Genomic DNA, 19322 nt, shown 5'->3' on the forward strand with positions numbered 1-19322 from the left:
AGCAGACGCGAAAATAGTTAGAGTGGACATGTTTGCGATGAGGTGATTGTCAGTCAGCTTGTTCAGAACGGCCGTATTTGATATTGTGCAGTGTGTGTGATCATGCCTGATAAAGTGAGATAGACGCTGCAATAGAATAATAACCTACCATGACGGAGGAAAAGGAAAAAATGGCAAATTTGACAACATCAATTTGAATAGTTTATGGGTGTTGTCAAAAAGGGAAATGATCTTCTCGTACTTTCAATAACCGACTCAACCTATCGTGTCTGAAGAGAGTAGAAAACTCCTGCAAACAGAAATGAAAAGCTTCTATTCCGTATTGGGTATACAGACTATAAAAGTCGAAATTCTGCATCAATACATGTCGTTTCATAGTAAAACTGTATATTTCGTACAGACATGAGCATGGTAAGCCAAGTAAAAGCCGGAGCAGTGCATTCCGCTAGGTTATAATCATGACGGAAGCCCTTTGCCTTGGAAAAACTTATACGAAAAAAACAATCAAAGGACACATTGCGTGAGCTGTACAAGGCGAAGAAGGTCCTGTCTGCATGATAATGGTAGGACATGACAATAATCGCAATCCATGAATCTTTTTAATCCTTTTTGCCACTCACGCCTACGACAGCGACCATGCCCTCTAGTACTGTGCACGTCGTCAACTAAAGGACCCGTATTTTACCTAAACAATTTTAGAATCATCACTGCCTCTGGCAGGGTAACCTAAATAGTTGAACCCAGTATCGGTTTAGAGGCCTGCTATAATCCTCACTGTCGTTGAGGTTACAGCGTTTATTTGGCAATTAGAAAACTATCGAGTAGACGTTGTAATCAGTGAGAACGATATTGATTAGTTAGCCTTTATAATTAGTATCAGACGTAAAATGTGTTCATGCTATAACGAAAGCATACATATCTATGTAACTAGGTGTATGGTAATGGAGTATAGTTTATAACTGTCATCAATTATTTTGTTTCTACATGAATCAGCTGCCACGTTTACGTGCTAAAGAAGCATCACTCTAGTATTATTATCGGTAAAAATTAAATTTCTGTTTGCTGTTGTAAAATTTCTTATTTAACCAGTAAACATAAACTCAATGAAATTTCCCTTTATCTAAGAAACTCACTTTTTTTTTAACGCTTTAGACCATTCGATAGAGGTGAGTAGGTCTTTGGAACCGTTTCGGTGTTGAGCCTCTGGCTAGATCAAATAGAAAACGCGTTTTACAAATAGAATATAAGTGACTATAGTGATGGAATAAAACTGGCGATGTATATGGGTGAGTGTGTGAAAGTACGCGAATTTTTTTAGAGCGTGTCGAAATATTTAACTTCGATCAGAGTAGGAATAACAGCAAGCAATGCCTAACGACAATGGGTCGTACGTAAAGAAACCTATTGTGTCGCGATGAGAGACAGAAGAGAAAGCTGGAAAAGATGTAGCTGAAAATTTGCCTATGCTACAGTTATCGTTGCGTGTATTTCAACCTTCGTGCGGTCTGTAAGGACTTCGTAGGGCTCTTTCGTATGTAGCAAGGAAGATTTCTGTATTTCTAACTGATTTTAGAGTTGACATGTCTTCAATGGGATATTACAACTCCATATATATATATATATATATATATATATCACACATAAACAGCCTGGGTTCCTGCGTTGGTGCAATTAAATTAAAGCCAAAGTCAAAGGTATTCAAACTGATAATCTGTAAATATAGGGGTACATCAAACATGACTTATGTCTACATACATTTATTGAACTTCGTTAAGTATTATTAACCCCTAATGATCTATGACGAGAGACGAAAATATTCTGTAAATCTAACAAAAACACTACATCAGATGGCAAAGTCCCAACTGAAATGGAATAAATCGGCGACGGAATGTTCGCGTGAATACTTTAACGATTCATCTTGCGCACAATTTTCAAGGAGTTACAACCTGCAAACTTGACCCTAGGATTTATATGTGCTATGCAATTAGGTCAGCTCGCTTGAGTTTAACTTACAACAAAATGTGGCGGCTCTAACGTGATGACGCCATTTAAGCAATTCTCTACAAAGTAATACTTTGGCGTAGGGCTGACTAGCGGACCTGTCGGACTAGCGATGACGAGCTGATCTTCAAATGCATTACTTACTATATAGACGAAATGGAGAGATAAGTTATTTGGTACAAGGGCAGTCTAGTTATTTCTAGATGTAACATAAAAAACCGTTATCCTAATCATACTCTTAGAAATAGTCATCATATATACTCCTTATCATTATGCAGAAATACATATATAACTACGTGATTAATTGATTAAATTACTGATGAATATAAAGAAACAAAGGAAGGATGTTAGCAAATTTCTTTTCAAATTAAAAAAAAACTCTCGGTCTTTCAGGATTATGAAAAGCCCTAGCAATAAGTCATAATTATAAAAAAGTGCAAGCGTGAACGTGTGGAAAAATTTTTCGTTGACATATAGCATCTTCCCGTTCGATTTAAATTTAGAGCTTCGAAGTTACTTGTTAACATAATATGAACCCAAATCATAACTATTTTTGACTAGAGTTGTATTATATGATATATATATATATATATATATATATATATATATATACATGTTTTAGAAACTAATAGAGTTGCATGAACATTATGTTTAATAGAAAATAAAAATAAACATATCCTTAATATTTGTTATTGATGTATCCTTATGAAACCAGCGAAAACTAGTAGCTGAACAATTTACAAAAATAATATTGAACGTCACCACTTCATCCCAACGCGTGATCTTAACCGACCTTCATACATGTTACCTGAGTTCGTGGTAATCCTTTCGTTTAACACGAATGTTTCCATTGTCCGTATATGGGCTGCATTAAATTTGCATTAGATGTCAGACGTCCTGAGTGCTCTAGAGGAGCGATTCGCTCAGCTGTACCAGTTGAGGCCGTCGGCGCTTCCGGTTCACATTGTCGAATATTACCATGATGTGCTTTCCTATTTGCACAAACATTTCTGCAGGACGTTCTGGCTCAAACGGCTGTCATGGTCCTCATATAAACGATCCACGACACCTTTGCACTTTGACGTTCACCCTGGCCTGCCATTTCCAAAACTTTCGACACCGACCGTTTGCTTGATAAGCGATATCTGTACGACCGCGTGAATATGGACGCATGGTTCTTGCCGCTGGTATGCTAGCAGTGTAACCAACATTTTGTGGGTAAGACTACCGTGGTTTGATTGTATTTCGGATAGCATCTACAATATGCATATTGGCAAAAGCCTAAAGCATAAAGATAGATATTTACTTCACTGCGGCGTGTATTTAACAATTTACAGAGCTACTAAGAGAGTATAAGGAACGTAACATCACGTGGACATTACAAAGTATACAGTCCTACGGCCGTTCATTCGTGTGATTCAGCAGTTATTTATTTGTTCGCGAGCTCAACTTGGGTATAAAGCTCGGTACAAAACCTATTTGTCCAGATCTGCACTCAGGAGCAGCTGTTGATGACATACAAACCGTACGCCTTCGAAATGGAGGGCAATCCCTATATGCAACTAGAATGCGCGCAGGGTCACCAAAGCGGCTCGATGATCAGGAAAGTATTGCGACAACGTACCTCCATAGTGCCAGTAAGCATGTAATACTGAGTGCGAGTCGATCAGTGATGGCGGAAGTGCAAAATGGCTAGCAACCTTTATTCAGGATTGAGCTTCACTTTCCACGCTGGGTCGATCTCACGCTTGAATTTGTACACGAGGTTAGATGCATGATGGATATACTTCCAATGATCCGGCGAAAAATATTCTGCCACTGTGTTCACAGGTCGAAAGTGTGCTTAAGATTATTAGAAGTCAGCCAAAAACGGTCATAATTTCGAAAAGCGTCTACAACAACCTTACACTCGAGGCTGACGTTCAGTTTACCCAGGATTCGGCAACCGACATATTGCACATATCATGTGATCATGTGTATACAATTATTATTGCGGAAACATGGGGCATATCTTAATAGAAGCAATCAATTAAAAGGTCATTTTTTAAAAAAGTAATTATGTCCACAATGGTTCCTCGAAAGAAACGTGTGCACTCACGAACCTAAAGAAAGTGGTTTTATGATTTAAAGGATTGCACCCTTGCATCTTCCATAATTACTATTACAGTATATATGTTTGCAACAGATCTTCATCTTGTAACTAGCCGGATTTCAATTTCTTGCTGCCCGAAAGTACTAGTGTAATCGACTCGTCGAAATGCGATGAAACTCGCTTATTTTAAATAATGCAGATCGACAGGACATACTGTTAGACTAGCAAAACTTCGTTCTAACACGTAATTCAATTAATATAAGTTAAGATTAAAAAGACGATACATGAGGGTGTCATAACAGATGCAAGCGCTATGCCCCTCATTATGACCGCGTCATATAACGAACCATATTTAAATTAGTACAAATCATACTTAAATTAGCTGTTGTTTATCGCAAAGCGTATAAATTGAAGGGTCTTCATTGTGTTTTTAGTTCTTCTTTGAAGAAGGGCTATGTAAGCTGTGTTCGAAGAACTTTAGCTTAAGTGGCGCATCTAAAAAGGTTTGGGTTTGTTCTACCTCTGGGGTAATTGAATTTCTAGCGACGATTTGGTATATTAGTATTGTTTGTATCATAGATGCATCTAGTATTGTTTGTGATTCCACTATCTATGATAAACTGTGTGTCCCCGACCGAGTTCCCAGTGTGCCTGGGTCGTTTTCAAACGAAGACCAAAAGCGCTGTTACTATTGTTTCGATTCTAGTTCTTATTATATTACCAACAGCTGTAATAGTATTATAAAAAAGAATACGCAGTATACGACCAATCAACATGATAAATAGTATAATGAATATTTTATTTACTTCCGTATGATTCATTTATATATTTATATATATTTGAACACATTAGTTTTCCTTTTAAAGCACATGTATATATATATATATATATATATATATATATATATATATATATATATATACATACGGACTGGTGAAACATTTGCGAATTATATCTTTAGTTACGACCTTCCATGTGTATTGCCGTTCCTATAGTAACAAAACAAGGCTCTTGACAATATTGATCAGGAACTCTGAAATGAAAGGATACACACCAAACCGTATCGTTTAATGAACGCTAGCAGCTGATGCTACTTACAGTTATATTGTACAGTGTTAAAAAAATGGAAAACACTATATATTTGTACTATTTAGCTGCTTCTGGACATTGCATATTTAATCCTGCTACAGGCCCACTAAAGAATCTGACACAATGTAATGACGAAAGGCCTTTGAAAGACAGATCAGCCTCTAAAATCAAACTATAGTCAATCCCTGAGTTGTTTACCCAAATTAAGTTAATTGTATTCTTGCTGGGGACGCATATTTACAATAGAATAAAAATCAGTAAACAGTCACCTCGCTAAAATATTGACGATCACAAAAAAACATTACATAACGTACATCACGCACAGGATATGAATGAGGTGCCGGATCCACAATTATCAAGTTCTGTTTTTCATTCCAGGACGGAGACTGGGATGACGTTCTAAGATAAGCACGGCCCGTTCTATCAGCGCATCGTGTTAATTTAGCAAATATTAATGTGACAGATAGAAAAGCGTAAAGCGATGTCAAGTGTCAATCCTTGCAAAAAAAAGGCCTGCGGTAAAACCTCAAGTGGGCGTTTTAACGAAAGATGGCACGCTGAAACTTCCGTAACGTGGTGGCAGAAGAAGACGGTAAAGAAAAGCCTCTACGTTATACAGTAAAAATCAGACCTTACAGAACTGAAATGCAGCTTGCCCACACTTTAGCTTGCCCAATTCCACCTAATTTTTGACGTAGTCAGAATGAGTATTACCTTATATATATAGTTACCTTATATTATAGATTGTCGGAATCTTAAAAACGGGATCAATTTGTCATCAAAATTTGATGTTATCCTTCTTAAAAGGAAGGCAAGTCACTTAGGAATGACAATGGGAACAACATTAGTTTTCTGTTTCGCCGTAAATGATCCTCTAAATGTTTGTGAGGCTGTTGTAACGCTTAGAGAGCGTAGGAGCGACCAAGATGGAAACAAAAAGCCCTATTTTAAAAAACATTGTTACCATGAACACAACCGATGACCAATACATATATATATATATATATATATATGTATACATATACGATTCTTCTATAAAATGCCTTCTATAAAAAAAAAAAAAAAAAAAAAAAGAAACATTTGCTCTCGTTTATCGCTCATATGTTCTCCGTACCTCACTAATTGTATCTTTTCTCTCGTTTTTGAAACTTTTCAGCCGGTCATAATAAGCTATGTGGTCGGATCTTGCATGGGATACATTCTTATTATATATTCCTTTTATACATTAATACATTCCTCGCCGTATGGCTAGTTGCATGTATATTCTTCATAAACATATTGCTTCCGCTATCTACAAATAAAGCTGACATCCTAGAATTTGTGCATTGATGCTGATGATAGCTCTCTTTGTGAGTATTCAAATTAGCTTTTTTCTACATTTACATTTTTCACTTTCTTGCAAACTGTGTTTTGTTAGATATTGTTAGATTGACTGATGAGTGGGGTCACTTAATGCGGCCATAAATTTTCAAGTGACCTCACCCATCAACTCCCACAACTTGTAAAAGGCTTACGGTTGACATACGAGCGTGGCCGAGCGTGGAGCTTAGTCCCGACACTGAACTCGTTTCCATTGAGACCACCAATTATTTAATTCCTCTTCAAAGCTTCACTATGGTATTGAGCCAGATTTTTGTCTATTACAGTCTGCTCGGTGCAAGCCTTACCGGATCACAAAGCATCATCTGAAACGATCCCTATATTGAGAACTCATCGTTAGTAACTTATAGTGACGAATGAAATATCCGCAAGCAGGGAAATTGTCCTCATTCATATGCACTATCTAGACTAGTTCGGACTTCGTAGCATCATTACCTTCTTGAAAAAAACTTTCCTATTAGAAAGCATTGCTTACGAAATATCTTCCAGGATGCTTTGTATAATAATAATAAACAATGCTTTGCGCGGATTGCTTTTTGAGACAACGTCTCACAAAGACTGTAACTTAGATAACAGCAATTGATAAGCATTTTTTGACCTGACAAATGTTTTTTTTTCTAATCGATGAGGTGGACGCGTAAGAGCGCGCAATTCGAAGTGGTCTAAGAGGCTATTAGATCGGCGGACACAGACAGAGATAAAGCTTCAACAGGAGAGCAACCCGATAGCTGTCCATCTGAGCTGGAGGTTAGGTGAGATAAAAATCTTGAGGGAAAATTGGTATCTGAACGTCGAGGTCGACAATTTTTTAAGCAGTTGGATGCATGGAGCGTGGTAATTGATCATTTGCAACGAAAGCAAGGCACAATTGGGGATAGGAGTTTGTATTAAATACAACACAGTTTCCGCAAACAAACCGGATCGTTTCAACAGAGTAACTGTCAAGAAAGAAAAAAAAAACCAATTACCACCAAAGGATAATAGGATAAGTGCGTCAAAATGACAGAATTACTAAATCAAGGTGATTGCTAGATTGGATAGGACGATTCATCAAACAAGCTAATTAACTAATTGCCGTGAGGTAACGGGATAGTCCAGTGAAAGAATTAGATATCTATTAATCGGGAGCGCCAAATCTCATTAACGGCTTACGTACACAACTGTTCATAGCTTGTTACCTTGCTGTCCTAGGTTATCTAACTATAATCTACTATAATATATGCCCTGGCTGATTTGTCTTGTTATCCTAATATCAGTCACCATGGAAATTTACATTTGTGATTGATATTTTCAGCTAAAAATAACCTACGTACTATTGCGAGTACAGCATTCAAAATTCGTCAACCTCATCACTGATCTCGTCACTATCGGTCGTCAATAATATCAACATCCGTTGCCGTTGGAGTTCAATGATTATGCAAAAGGAATCGATAGCTGCGCTGCCTTAAGAATAAGAGAAACATGACCTATATTTTGACAAAATACAGCCAGTAACAGTAGAGCTCTGTTATGTTCGATCGCTAGCTTAAAAGACAATGGAAGTCGTTCGACTATCCGTTTACTTTATGTTAGTGAAACCGGCTGCCTGAGACAATGTATAGCTATTCATTGCGTTCGTTCAAAGTGAATGATGATAAGTACAAGTTACTTATAGGTGAGTAAAAATGAATATGGTTAGAGAGAGAAGGACCGTTGTGTTATAGGAAGGCGAGAAGCTAAACCTGAAATTTTCCTATTCTTTTGCAAAATAGGTTGACGCTTCTGTAATATAGGTTAAACGCCTTAAAGGTCCTAGATATACAGGCCTATGTACAATAACGGATCCCTCATAATTATCTCAGCCAGAAATGGTTACGTTCAGTAGCTGCTGTCTGTGTCGGCTTTAGAAGGACACAGTTTCTACGAATGTGTCGGCTTATCATTGCGTAAGTGGTCCAGCCTCGGGTAAAGCTTTATAGCCATAGATTTGATTGAATTACTAATAGCTAGTTAAATATACGAACATAGAGGTAGAGGATTCATCGAAGCTATGTTTCACTTAACAATAAAGTACCGTTTACCAAATAATGAAAGGTGTTTTGAGAGTCAAATAATGCAAGATGGTGTACATTCGCCTGTTCGACATTGCTGCGACAGTTAACCTGACTTTGATTCCAGAGCCGATTAATGATAAGCTATAGCGCATAGTCCCAAACTCTCGATTTCTGTCATTGACGGTTCCATGAGCTTGCTATATAATCCCCCAGGAACCCCATTTGGTCGATCGTAGCCATAATGTGCTAATTAATTTAAAAAGTAGACTAGACGTTTCCAATTCGGCTTTCGAATAGACCAATGTTATCATACATCATTGAATACTATTAAAAACGTTTTCACCAATGTTAAGCAACTCAAATGTGAAAGCAGTCACGGTAGTGTTATAAGGGGGAATTGACACACAAAAAAACATGTAAAACACAAGTATGCTGGTTATTTATAATAATTATAGCTGACATTTTAGTGGAACATGCGCGATATCAATGCCGGTCCCAATAGAAATTTATGTCTGAAAAACAATGTATTGAATTATATGGTTAGAACATAGCTTTCAAAGGGCTTCAATTGCGTATCTCTAGCTAAACAAATATGGAATAGATTTCCAGTGTGTTACACAGCCAAATCTTTTTACGATACCGAACCCGTACAGGTTCCTTAAATAGCCATGGGCTTTTTGTTGTTGTTAGCGATATGAGCACTACCTATAATCCCTTAAAAAGCCCTATAAACCTATAAAAGCAAGTTCTGTGTGACGACGAAACCCGTCGAGTCTAAATAGCGTCAATTAATGTATGAGGGTCAATTAAGCCATTCTGTTAATTACTATTACCCTGCTAGTTAATGGCTATTGTCAGAAATTTTTTGTGTGGCGGCGAGCGACGACTGGAAGAAGAAACGGCCGCCGGACAACGTTACGCTGTGCATTCGCATGAAGGCTTCCTTATTTTTCCGAAGTTCACCCGGGATGCATTTGCAACGCTTTTGATTCGACTGACCGATGCACGTAACCGGCACCGCGATGATATTCCTCACGATCAGATACAGCAACTATTGATCCTCAAACAGCGTTATGACATTGCCAATTGTGAGAGACTGAAGGTACCTACGGATTTTACGTATTCGGATGTCATCATGAGAGATATTGAGCGACAACTATTCAATGACTTTATCGGTCGTGTGGAAGCTGAAGTAATTGCAATTCTCTTTGCGAATGCACTCGAAGGCACCGAGCTAGACCTCAAGATTACGCAAGGTCAGAGCTGTACATCAGTCCGCCTGAAATTTCAAAATGAAGAGTGGATGGTCCACTCATTCATACAGGTTAATATCTGTAGGGTTGCTTTGTTTACTATACGAAACGGTTGTCCTTATATATTTAGTATGTTTTGTCCTTTTTCATAATACCAACTTATTGAACGAGTGCCACGAGTGGTACGATGACTGTCGATAGCAGACAATGCGTTTCCTTTGATGAACATGGTATTCCCACGCAGCACACTCACCGAATTCCGCTTGAGTGCTGGGTGATTTTACCACTTCCATAGTGGCATCATGGTGATATCAGTCAAATTGCGAACCACCAGTGCTTATAATCAGCAAGTGCTCTATGTAATTAGTACAGCTTGGCGGCCTACGCGCGTCCAAGTTCCGACACCTACCTAAAGGTATGATGTGTGTATCACCTCACGACCTAATAGCTACGTATGCTATATTAATTAATTTCTTTATTTCGTAAGAGATATTTGCCCAAGCATCCGACTTGGGTTTCGGAGTAGACCATCACATCCGTGTAAATCTGTTTCGGCGACATTTTTACGTTTTAGTGGGATGTGGCTTTTTTCACGTAGAGGTGCGAGAATCGTCAGTGTCTTCTAACAAAACAAAATTGGTTAGATTGCCAAATTAGTGCATGCGCGCTCATTAGAACCAACAGAACAAAAAATTGACCGAAATTTTCCAAAGGGAAATGTGTATGATTCGTCGCTAGTTGCACTGACTAACTTTTAATTTAAATTTTATAAACATTTAATTAAAAAAAAAAAAAAGATTAATTAATCTTTCAGAGTCAGATTCGGAGAAACTTTAGAGGAGTTTTAGTTACGGAGTTTAGTCAGGGTTTTCACTGATATCTAAAGAGTGCCGATTTTTGTCCGCGTATAGATTACCCTAGAAATTTCAAAATTTTGGCCGGAGTGAAATACGAGCTACAGAAGATTGTTAAACGAAGTACGATGCCACATCTGAAGTTCTAGCACAATTTTCAGTTTTGGAGCTTTGAAGAAATATGAAATATTTCTTAAAAGCCCCAGAATTCATAAAGGGAACGGCGTAGTTTCCGTCACGACGTTAATCACTCGACAGCGTATAGCCTTACATGCCGCCTCCAACAGAGACAGTGATATGTGACAACTATGTGATAACGAAGACACATATGCAATTTTCCACCTAAAACACAAAAATTCATTAAAAAACTAGCCAAGAAACATTTGCCACTTCGAATACGATTAATGCACGAAGATGGCCAAAGGCTTTTTGGATGAAAACAGATTTCGCCACAAAGACGCTGTTCCTACCCACCATGGCTACTTTATCTTTCCTAAACTAACCCTGAAAATATTTGCACTTCTCGTCGATCGGCTGAGTCGTGAGGATAGGCTGCATCCCAGTGAAGTACTTAGAGCTAATTTAACTGTATTGAATAACCTCAGGGGACGTTATGAAGCAGCTAACATCGAAAGGTTGAAAGCACCCGTGATTTATACTTACTTTGACGAGGTGATGCGAGATATTGAACGGCAACTTTTCGGCGATCTGATTGGACATCTAGTGTTCAGGGCAGTCTGCATAAGAGACGCTCCTGAAGACCTTCAAGTCGATCTGAAGATATATCATGGTCCAAGTGTCGGGTCGCTTAAACTGGAGATGGATAGTGCTGTATGGACTTACCATTACCTCGTCCAGGTTAATGTCATACAAATCATGTTGGCCTGTTTTTCTGGAAACTGTAATCACTCTGTTATGTATGTAATTATCTGCAGTGTTGTCTTGATAATGCTTTTGAACCATTTACGAAGCGTGTACATTGGTATCTTACTGCAAGGCATGAATACTCCAGTATTCGTAATGTTTATGTCATGCCGCCGCTCGTGATACTGCAGAGTGAGCTCTAATTCGCATATGGTGTTGTCTTTTGTCCGTATTTAGGGTCAGCCTACAGATGAAATTTGGTTTAGGATCAGCCCAAAGACACCTACAGTAAAGATGGAGCTGACATCAAAAGCAGGAATTTTCGGTTTCTTCAAATACCGATTAGTCAATTGGGGAGAACCAGTCGAGTTCGATGTCCTTGATTTAATAGCACGAAAAAGTTTGCTTGATGTCACCTTCGGAAAAATCAAGGTGCGACTGAAATGTGTCTGGCGACCTTCCAGTTGGTACGAAATGCAGCTGGGAAACAGCGGACAAAATCAATGAACTAGCTATAGAATGGCTAGCTACAATACGATCTACGGGTAGTCGTTCTTTTTTTTTTGAAAAATACACTATTACTCGTTAGGCAGATCTAATTAGTGAACTGTAATCGATAGCGAATCTGATAGGGAATCCTCGAATAGGAATAACTAAAACGCTTCGAACTAATCCTTTCCAGATAAGATATAGTGACTAACCGGAGATTGTTCAATAGTAGAAACCATGTGCTTCGTCTCAATTTTAAATTGTTTGTGGCAGGCGACGCATAATCCAGTTACTTGCCAGCGACTGAGCCCGTACACTGGCGGAGTGAGTTAGGAACTGTGTTTTTTAGTTAATCACGTGAGTGTTTATTGACCTACCAAAGTAGTATTGATAAATTTAGCATTAGGAAACACAAACATTTAATAACATATGCACCTACAAACAGGTGATAATTGTTGGTCAGTAGCTTAGACCCGTATAGTCCTCACAAATTACTCCTTGAAAAGCTTGCTGGACTTCCATTCCAGATTAGGGCTCAGCAATGGCCTGCTTGCAGCGGTGACTGCTTTTTTCTCTAGTTAAATACTTTTGTCCTTATCAGGACTGTGGAAGAGATGATGAACGCTAACTCCATAGGAGCAAGTCCACAGGAGTGAGGTACTAATGCTAACACATAATCATCAATGAAATGGACTTTTACCACGACGTCATCCTCAACCAGAGCGGATAGTCATCATACAATATTGTTTATCCCACCAGATTTCCTGCATTTTCTCCCATTCTAGTTGGAACTTTCAAAGAGCGGGACATTCACTATGTGTCATCTCTCCTGTCAGCCAATGTCTTTGCGAACTTCTTACTCTAAATACTATCAAGTATATTTTTTTCAACAATCAATATCATATCAAGTATATATATATATATATAATGTGTTTTTTAATATAGGAACCATCTTTTAAAAGAATTCAATTGATTTGGCATCCATTTCTTTAGATAAAACCGTAACATTAGTGCTTGGAGCGTTATTTCTTCTCGGATAATCACGAAATCTGGCCCTCAGTCATGAGAAAAATAAGGTGAGGTGGAGTAACATTGTTCTATAGAATTTAATCGAAGGCTCATTTTGCGCGCGTAATTTAAACTTACATACATTCGAGGATGACTCCAGCGCTCATGACGATAACCAGGTAGTTAAACACACCTAAAAATTCTATGCCAGCGGAGCAGGGATATTTGGTTCAAAAGATTTCAAATGTCATCTGAAGAATCTAATTAAAGAAACAGAATCAGATTAGACGGCCATCTTTTAATAATCGACTTGGTTATTGCCTAATTGAATAATCTGTGCTACTCTTCAATGCGTTTTTCCTATTTATTGCGAACCGTAGGGAGACAGCTGCATATATTATTGCTTAAAGCTATACCACACAGACAAGGGCAACAAGTGATCCAACTCAAGCCACAAGAAGCTTTCGCTTACCAGTACCCCTGGCCGCAGTCATAATTAAATAGTGACCACGACGACGTTATTAATGATGACAGGTGACGTTCAAACAGCGCACGTGTCCGTGGAACGTCTCAACGTACGTGGCTTCCTTGTTAGATTCGACCTGCATACGGTCATCAGATTTCTAGTACAATATAATAGTTAACGGCCGTCGTACCCACCTATGCAAAGTCAGCGAACGATCATAGCATCCCCAGGGTCATTGAAAGCTGTCCAAGACATTTATATACACTACGTGGTACCTGGCTTTCATGGAAAGAAGATGTTCTAATTCCTATTTGGATTTCATCTAAATCGACCGCTTTGGAAACGTCAAAATGAAGCGCTGTCTTTTAAGGGACTAGCAATAATTCTTTTTCAGGCTGAGCGCGCTCTATAGGATCACATTATTACAGTATCGGTCGGCAGGTAGTAGTCATCTGTAGTAGAATTTACGGAATCTATTCTCCCAGTTTTTTCTTCCACAGAGCGACCGTAAGCCGGTGCAGGTCGGCTGCTGGGCGAGCAAATCGTAAGTGTTCCACCTTTAGTTCTTACCATTAGAGATGGATGTTGATGAATAACACCTTATGCGATACGTGCACCAGCGTCATATTCGTCAGAACCCAAACATCAATTTCATTTTTTTTCTTTGTCCGTTCATTCTCAAGCGAACTGCCTCCGCCCCACCGAGTTCATGCAGCTTTATGCATTCAGATCGTGCAGGTCTCACCTTTCACACTTACTCTCCTTTCAAGTGCTGCGTGCTCTGGCGCCTAGATAGATGTCCCGTCTCTATCACTTTCCTCTGCGATTTTCTGTTTCCGAAAACGCACACCTGTCTTGCAGTGAACATCATCATGGATTCGGGCTGCCCTTGGATGCCCTTGATATTGTTATCATATCGGCCCTGGCAATCCGAAACTCTGTACCACCGACACTAGTGCAGATAGCGGCGGAAATGTTTTCATTGAAGTAGCTCGATTATGCGGAGCACAGGACCTCTTACATCGTCGTATAGAGTCGACGTATCGTCGTACCCTTTTTTCGTTTGGGTTTCGCCAATATTATAAAATCGCCTTGCTAAATTGCGGTATTCTTTCCTACTATTAACAGATAGAAAGCGAACAATAGGCGCAACTAGTTTGAACTGCCGCCTCCTTGCCTCGCGACGATTATCCAGTGTTCTGAATCTAGGGACAACATTAGGCAAAAACTCAACGTCGGCGGGTGGCCTTGGCCGCTGTGCGCCCCCAGCGCCGCCTGTTAATCCTTATGAAACCACTACCACCTCCCACTAATCTCACTGTCACCTGCTGAGGTTTCCTGGCACACAACTTTTTTGCTATTAACCTCACTATCTCACACATTCACGTGAAGCGGAGCCCTATCGAGCGGTTGGGCACCAAACGGAGCGAAGCATAGAAAAGCACTGCCTCTATGTCGACGAAAAGGCAGGTGAACTAAACAAGTGGATAGGAGAAGGAAGAACTGTCATTTTCGCTGCCACTGCTGTCAGCCCTGCTAGTCTCTGCTGTTGCAACCATTCGTAAACGAGGGATGTGGGTGAAACTTACTGTGTGGGGCTAGAGAGAGAAAAAGTGGGGAGGCGAGGCCACGAGCAGTTTGAGGTAGAAATAATCACCCAATGGCTAAGTGCACGAATGGTGCCCTGTTTGTTAGTAGGCAGTGGAAAATGCCAAGAAGAAAAGTGGCTTGCCAGTCGCCCGTCGAATCGACTGAAAAGAAGGAAGAATCATTCTCGTACGAAGACCACGACGACTATACGAATGGAACAGCTGTCAGAAAAAGATGAGAAAACGTCGGACAGGCTTACGAGCAATGGCTTGTACAATTGGAGGGGCATGTCCGGATAAAACTAAACGAAGGCGGGCAGATCATGTAGCGTCCCTTCTACCACTGTGACCTGAAAGACATCGATCGGATGAAGAAAACTAGGCTGTCACCGGCAAGTAGGAATAAGGGCTGGTAATCCTCATGTGTCTATCCCTATAGGTGCATTTTTTCGAAGGAGGTGAAATGCAAGTGCACTATGCATTAAGAGTCACCCTTAAAATTAAAGGCTGCAAATATGAAGAACACTTAGGCGGAAAGAGTGACGAAGGCTGGCTCAGGACAAGCACATCGGCTACAGGAACCGAAGTACGGTTTGAGGTAAATGACAGTCACGAAAGTGGCAGCAGAAACCAGAGAACAACGCGAGTTTTTGTATCAGACAGAAGACCCATATGATATGGTAACTCCAATCTCCATTCACTGTCTTCTCTATGTAAAAAAAGAGTAGAACATATCTCTAAATATAATTACGTTCATACCCACACATGTTGGTGCCAGCCCGTATGTATGTATGTAGAAACATGTGCATGCCATAGTGCATACGAGGGCTATGCAGTTGTATATCTCGGCATGGTAGAATTGCATTTTGTTTTATTATCCTCTGGACCCTGAGATATGGTGTTGCGTCTTAAGTTTAACGCCGAGCCCGGTGCCTAGTGCAACTGAATGTATTGATAAACAACACAGAGCACGACTCTACTAAGAAGGCTAAGGGAAAAAAATTAGGCTTAAAAAGCTCTTTTTTCTTGTTCCTTTCACAACAGTCTTTTCCCTTCGACTAGCCCCTATCAGCCAGCGGACAGCGACCAGGCAGCCACTCCTTACCTAAAGGAGACTACGCACGGAGTTGGTCGTTCTGATAATGGCTACCAGCCAATAACCGGCTTCGACGTTGAGGAAAATGACAAACGCTACTGCTTTTGGCACAGAGGACAGCGCTACTGAGCGGCAGTGCGACTGCGTCTGGCGTACCGACTGTGTCCGAAAAGCATAACCCTAAGGGAAACTGATGGCCTGCAGGCTACCGACTCGTTAGAGGTCGTCAGCTCACAGATACACATGCGTACACCTACAGAGACTTATTATGGCAATGGCACATGGACATACGATGCTCGTGAACCAGCCAGAAGCACAGACACACTCAACGGCTGGCCAAATGGCCGTCAATGAAATCCTAGGGTAGAAGTTGTCGGGATATTGCGTGCTCACTAGCTCCAACATCTTTCAGCAGACGGCCTGTCTCCATTTTGCTCCCGCGCCCGTGAATTATCTACTTTTGTATTTGTTTTTGCACAGAAGTGTTGTGTATATATCTAAGCAGTGGTCTATAGTAGGAGAAAGCTTATAAAAACCGCTGCTGCCACTCCCACAGCCTAGCTTCTTTCCCAACCATCATAGAAGTTTCCCTCTGAGCATAAAATGAAATCAAACGGACGTTTGTCTTAAGCTATATATCCTTATAATGCAACTGTAATTTTAAATAAAATTAATTTTATTTAATATTACATAAATAAAAAAATGAATATTTATTTACATCATATATTATTTGTTCGTCGGCAAATTTAGTATAGCTATTGTTGCTGGACGCCCTGTTTCGTCGTAACGGCCAAGCAAAAGCCACATAGAAATTTGTTTACTTCAAAATGATTACCGCCGCAGTCAACATCAGATGTAGTGTCTCTCAACATAGGGATTTTGTCACCGACTGAACCTTACTACGCTGCCTGCTTCATGATCGAACCTTACGTCGAATGTGTATTCTCAAAACGCTGTCCAGCTTCGTATGTATGGGGCTGCGTACGCGCGTCCAAGACATTTGCGATGCTGCGCTCACTACCGACACGGTAGCCGACCCCATTATTGCTTAGTGGTCCCACTTTTGGTACTTGCTGCCAAGTCTCTTATAAAAAAAAAGGCCAGCGAGACGAAAGGCTTTACATTATGCCAAACCTATGGTCGGGTGGGCGCTGCCTTCATTAATGATTAGCCACCAACTGGGGTCGGGAATAACAAATGAAGCCCATGCGTATTCTCAACAGGGTAACGCTTCATTAATATTGTCTAGTTTACGACTGAGTGATCTTATTAAAACGCACGTATGGTAATTCGGGCCAGACCTGTTGGCGGACAATAAAGTCCAAATTAATAGAATGGTATATAAACTTGACGCATCATCGTCAAAAGCATCAATTTTTATGCTGGTTCAATCTAGATTTATTTTTTTTCAACTGGTCATTTATTTTTTGAGGTCCGCCTCGGCTGCTAAAATTGGTTGACTGTATTATAAAAAAGCGTTGTATTACAGGGCAAGTACAGCAGAGTTGCCATCATAACAAACCTATTGAAGCCGAAGGCGTATTGTACTGTTTAAGTGGTTTTTCGTTTATTGTTGTTTGTATTTATTTGTTTATTATTTAATTGTTTATTTATTTATTAGTTTGTTTATTGTTGTTGCTCGACTGCGACAGTCGTAAATATGCGCATACGAAACTGTCAAATACGCGGCCATCTTCGACGGCATCCATGTTTGAAGATTTATCTCATAAACAAAAAAGGAGCCTTTGGTGTACTAGCATATTTTTTCAGTGTGTGATAGCATAGTTTAGTAGTGATATGAGGGGAAACATGCAAGCTATTGCATACTATGGTGCAGGCATATATATAATCGAATTCCGGATTGGACGTAATCTGGAATTCTGCGGTTTCAAGGTGGCCATTAGTTTACCACAGAGCCACCTTTTCTATTGTTGATATACATTTGCACTCCTTGGGATATTGGACGTTTGCTCGGGTATCGTTTCTTCCGGGATTTTAACAGGCGAGTTTCAATAAGCCACCGAAAATCGGGAAATTCAAGTTATTTTCGCTATAGCTGGTCGTCTAAGCCGATAGTATCATCGGTAAAGGACTAATTACTGAAAACATTAAGTCGATAGTTTAACTAATTCTAGCAACGATACCCAAAACTCGAGAATGTAGCTTAACCGACGGTCTCATGTGAGGGCAAATAACGAAAAGCTGAGAATTGCGGTGAACGCAACCTCATCTCAGGATACCCGGATATCGGCACCCACGTCTGATGTACTTGAAAATACTAAAATATTTTTACCTCAGTCAAATCAATGAGAAGAAAGGTAGACGAATATCTTTCATATGATTTTCATAGGTTTTTGCCAAGAATCTCAGCTAGAGGCGCAGAAAACGCATGGTTGCCATTGCGTTTTTGAAATCGTGTCGAAAATCGAGCAGTAACTTGCGATGGAAAATTGGTTTTTTATGGAAATCGTAGATGGTCGCACAAATGGATGGATCCAGCGGACCCAACAAGATATTACCCTAAGTAAACATACAGCCGCTAAAGCTACTTATGGTATCTGTTTGATGATATATTACGCCCGATTCCTTAAGCCCCGACTCCAAAATGTATCGACAACAGTTGGACACCTTAGACATAAGCAAAGTAAACCGGCGAAAGGGTGAAAATTTAAGTCGCACTTTATATTGATAACAAGAAAACATATCGAGATACATGTTAACATCATGTACATATTTTTAGAATTCGTACAAGCTAATCTTTTAATTATATCAGCAGCTTATGGTCACTGTTAAGAGCAAAGTGTTGAAATCATCCGATCAAAATGCGACTTAGGAATAACTTGGAATGGTTTGTATTAGATCGAACACGAGATCAGCTTGCCTAAACGAATCTACTTCAGCACTTGTGCCACAATCAACCTTCAACTAGATTTCTAGTCAACCAAGCTAAACTGGAAACGGCATAGCGAAACGATTCCAGCCTCATCTGACTAAGTTTTCCGCACCCGCAATATATCCCTCCAGCAAACACACCGTACAAGTTATGACAAGAATATGTACGGCGCAGGGATATATACCTGCTGAAGGAAAAGAAGCAGATGCGCTTGA

At 39.8% G+C, this 19322-nt stretch overlaps 1 protein-coding gene and 2 long non-coding RNA genes across 7 annotated transcripts in view; 2 read left to right on the forward strand and 1 right to left on the reverse strand.

The window, feature by feature from the left end:
* Nucleotides 1-4853: 4853 nt before the first annotated feature.
* LOC147753683 (uncharacterized) lies at nt 4854-8951 on the reverse strand. Its single transcript, XR_015310455.1, has 2 exons — nt 6708-8951; nt 4854-5126 (listed from the first exon to the last, which is right to left on the reverse strand). It is a non-coding gene; the product is annotated as an uncharacterized LOC147753683 (long non-coding RNA).
* On the forward strand, nt 5133-6499 carry LOC147753684 (uncharacterized). Its single transcript, XR_015310457.1, has 2 exons — nt 5133-5774; nt 6339-6499. It is a non-coding gene; the product is annotated as an uncharacterized LOC147753684 (long non-coding RNA).
* Nucleotides 8952-9095: 144 nt separating the features above from the next.
* LOC111259145 (uncharacterized) overlaps nt 9096-19322 on the forward strand; it is a 29284-nt gene continuing 19057 nt past the window's right edge. For 3 of the 5 annotated variants that reach the window (XM_086967744.1, XM_086967745.1, XM_086967746.1), the window contains exons 1-3: nt 9096-9919; nt 11804-12412; nt 13049-13131. In XM_086967744.1, coding sequence (XP_086823870.1) covers nt 9440-9919; nt 11804-12073 — 750 coding nt within the window. In that variant the 5' untranslated portion in view covers nt 9096-9439 and the 3' untranslated portion in view covers nt 12074-12412; nt 13049-13131. Of the gene's footprint in view, nt 9920-11011; nt 11561-11803; nt 12413-13048; nt 13132-19322 lie in introns of those variants that run through there. The other 2 variants (XM_086967748.1, XM_086967747.1) reach the window with 2 other exon arrangements.

This window comes from Varroa jacobsoni, unplaced genomic scaffold, assembly GCF_002532875.2.
Source record: "Varroa jacobsoni isolate VJ856 unplaced genomic scaffold, vjacob_1.0 scaffold_298, whole genome shotgun sequence".
In the NCBI taxonomy this organism is placed as follows: Eukaryota; Metazoa; Arthropoda; class Arachnida; order Mesostigmata; family Varroidae; genus Varroa; species Varroa jacobsoni.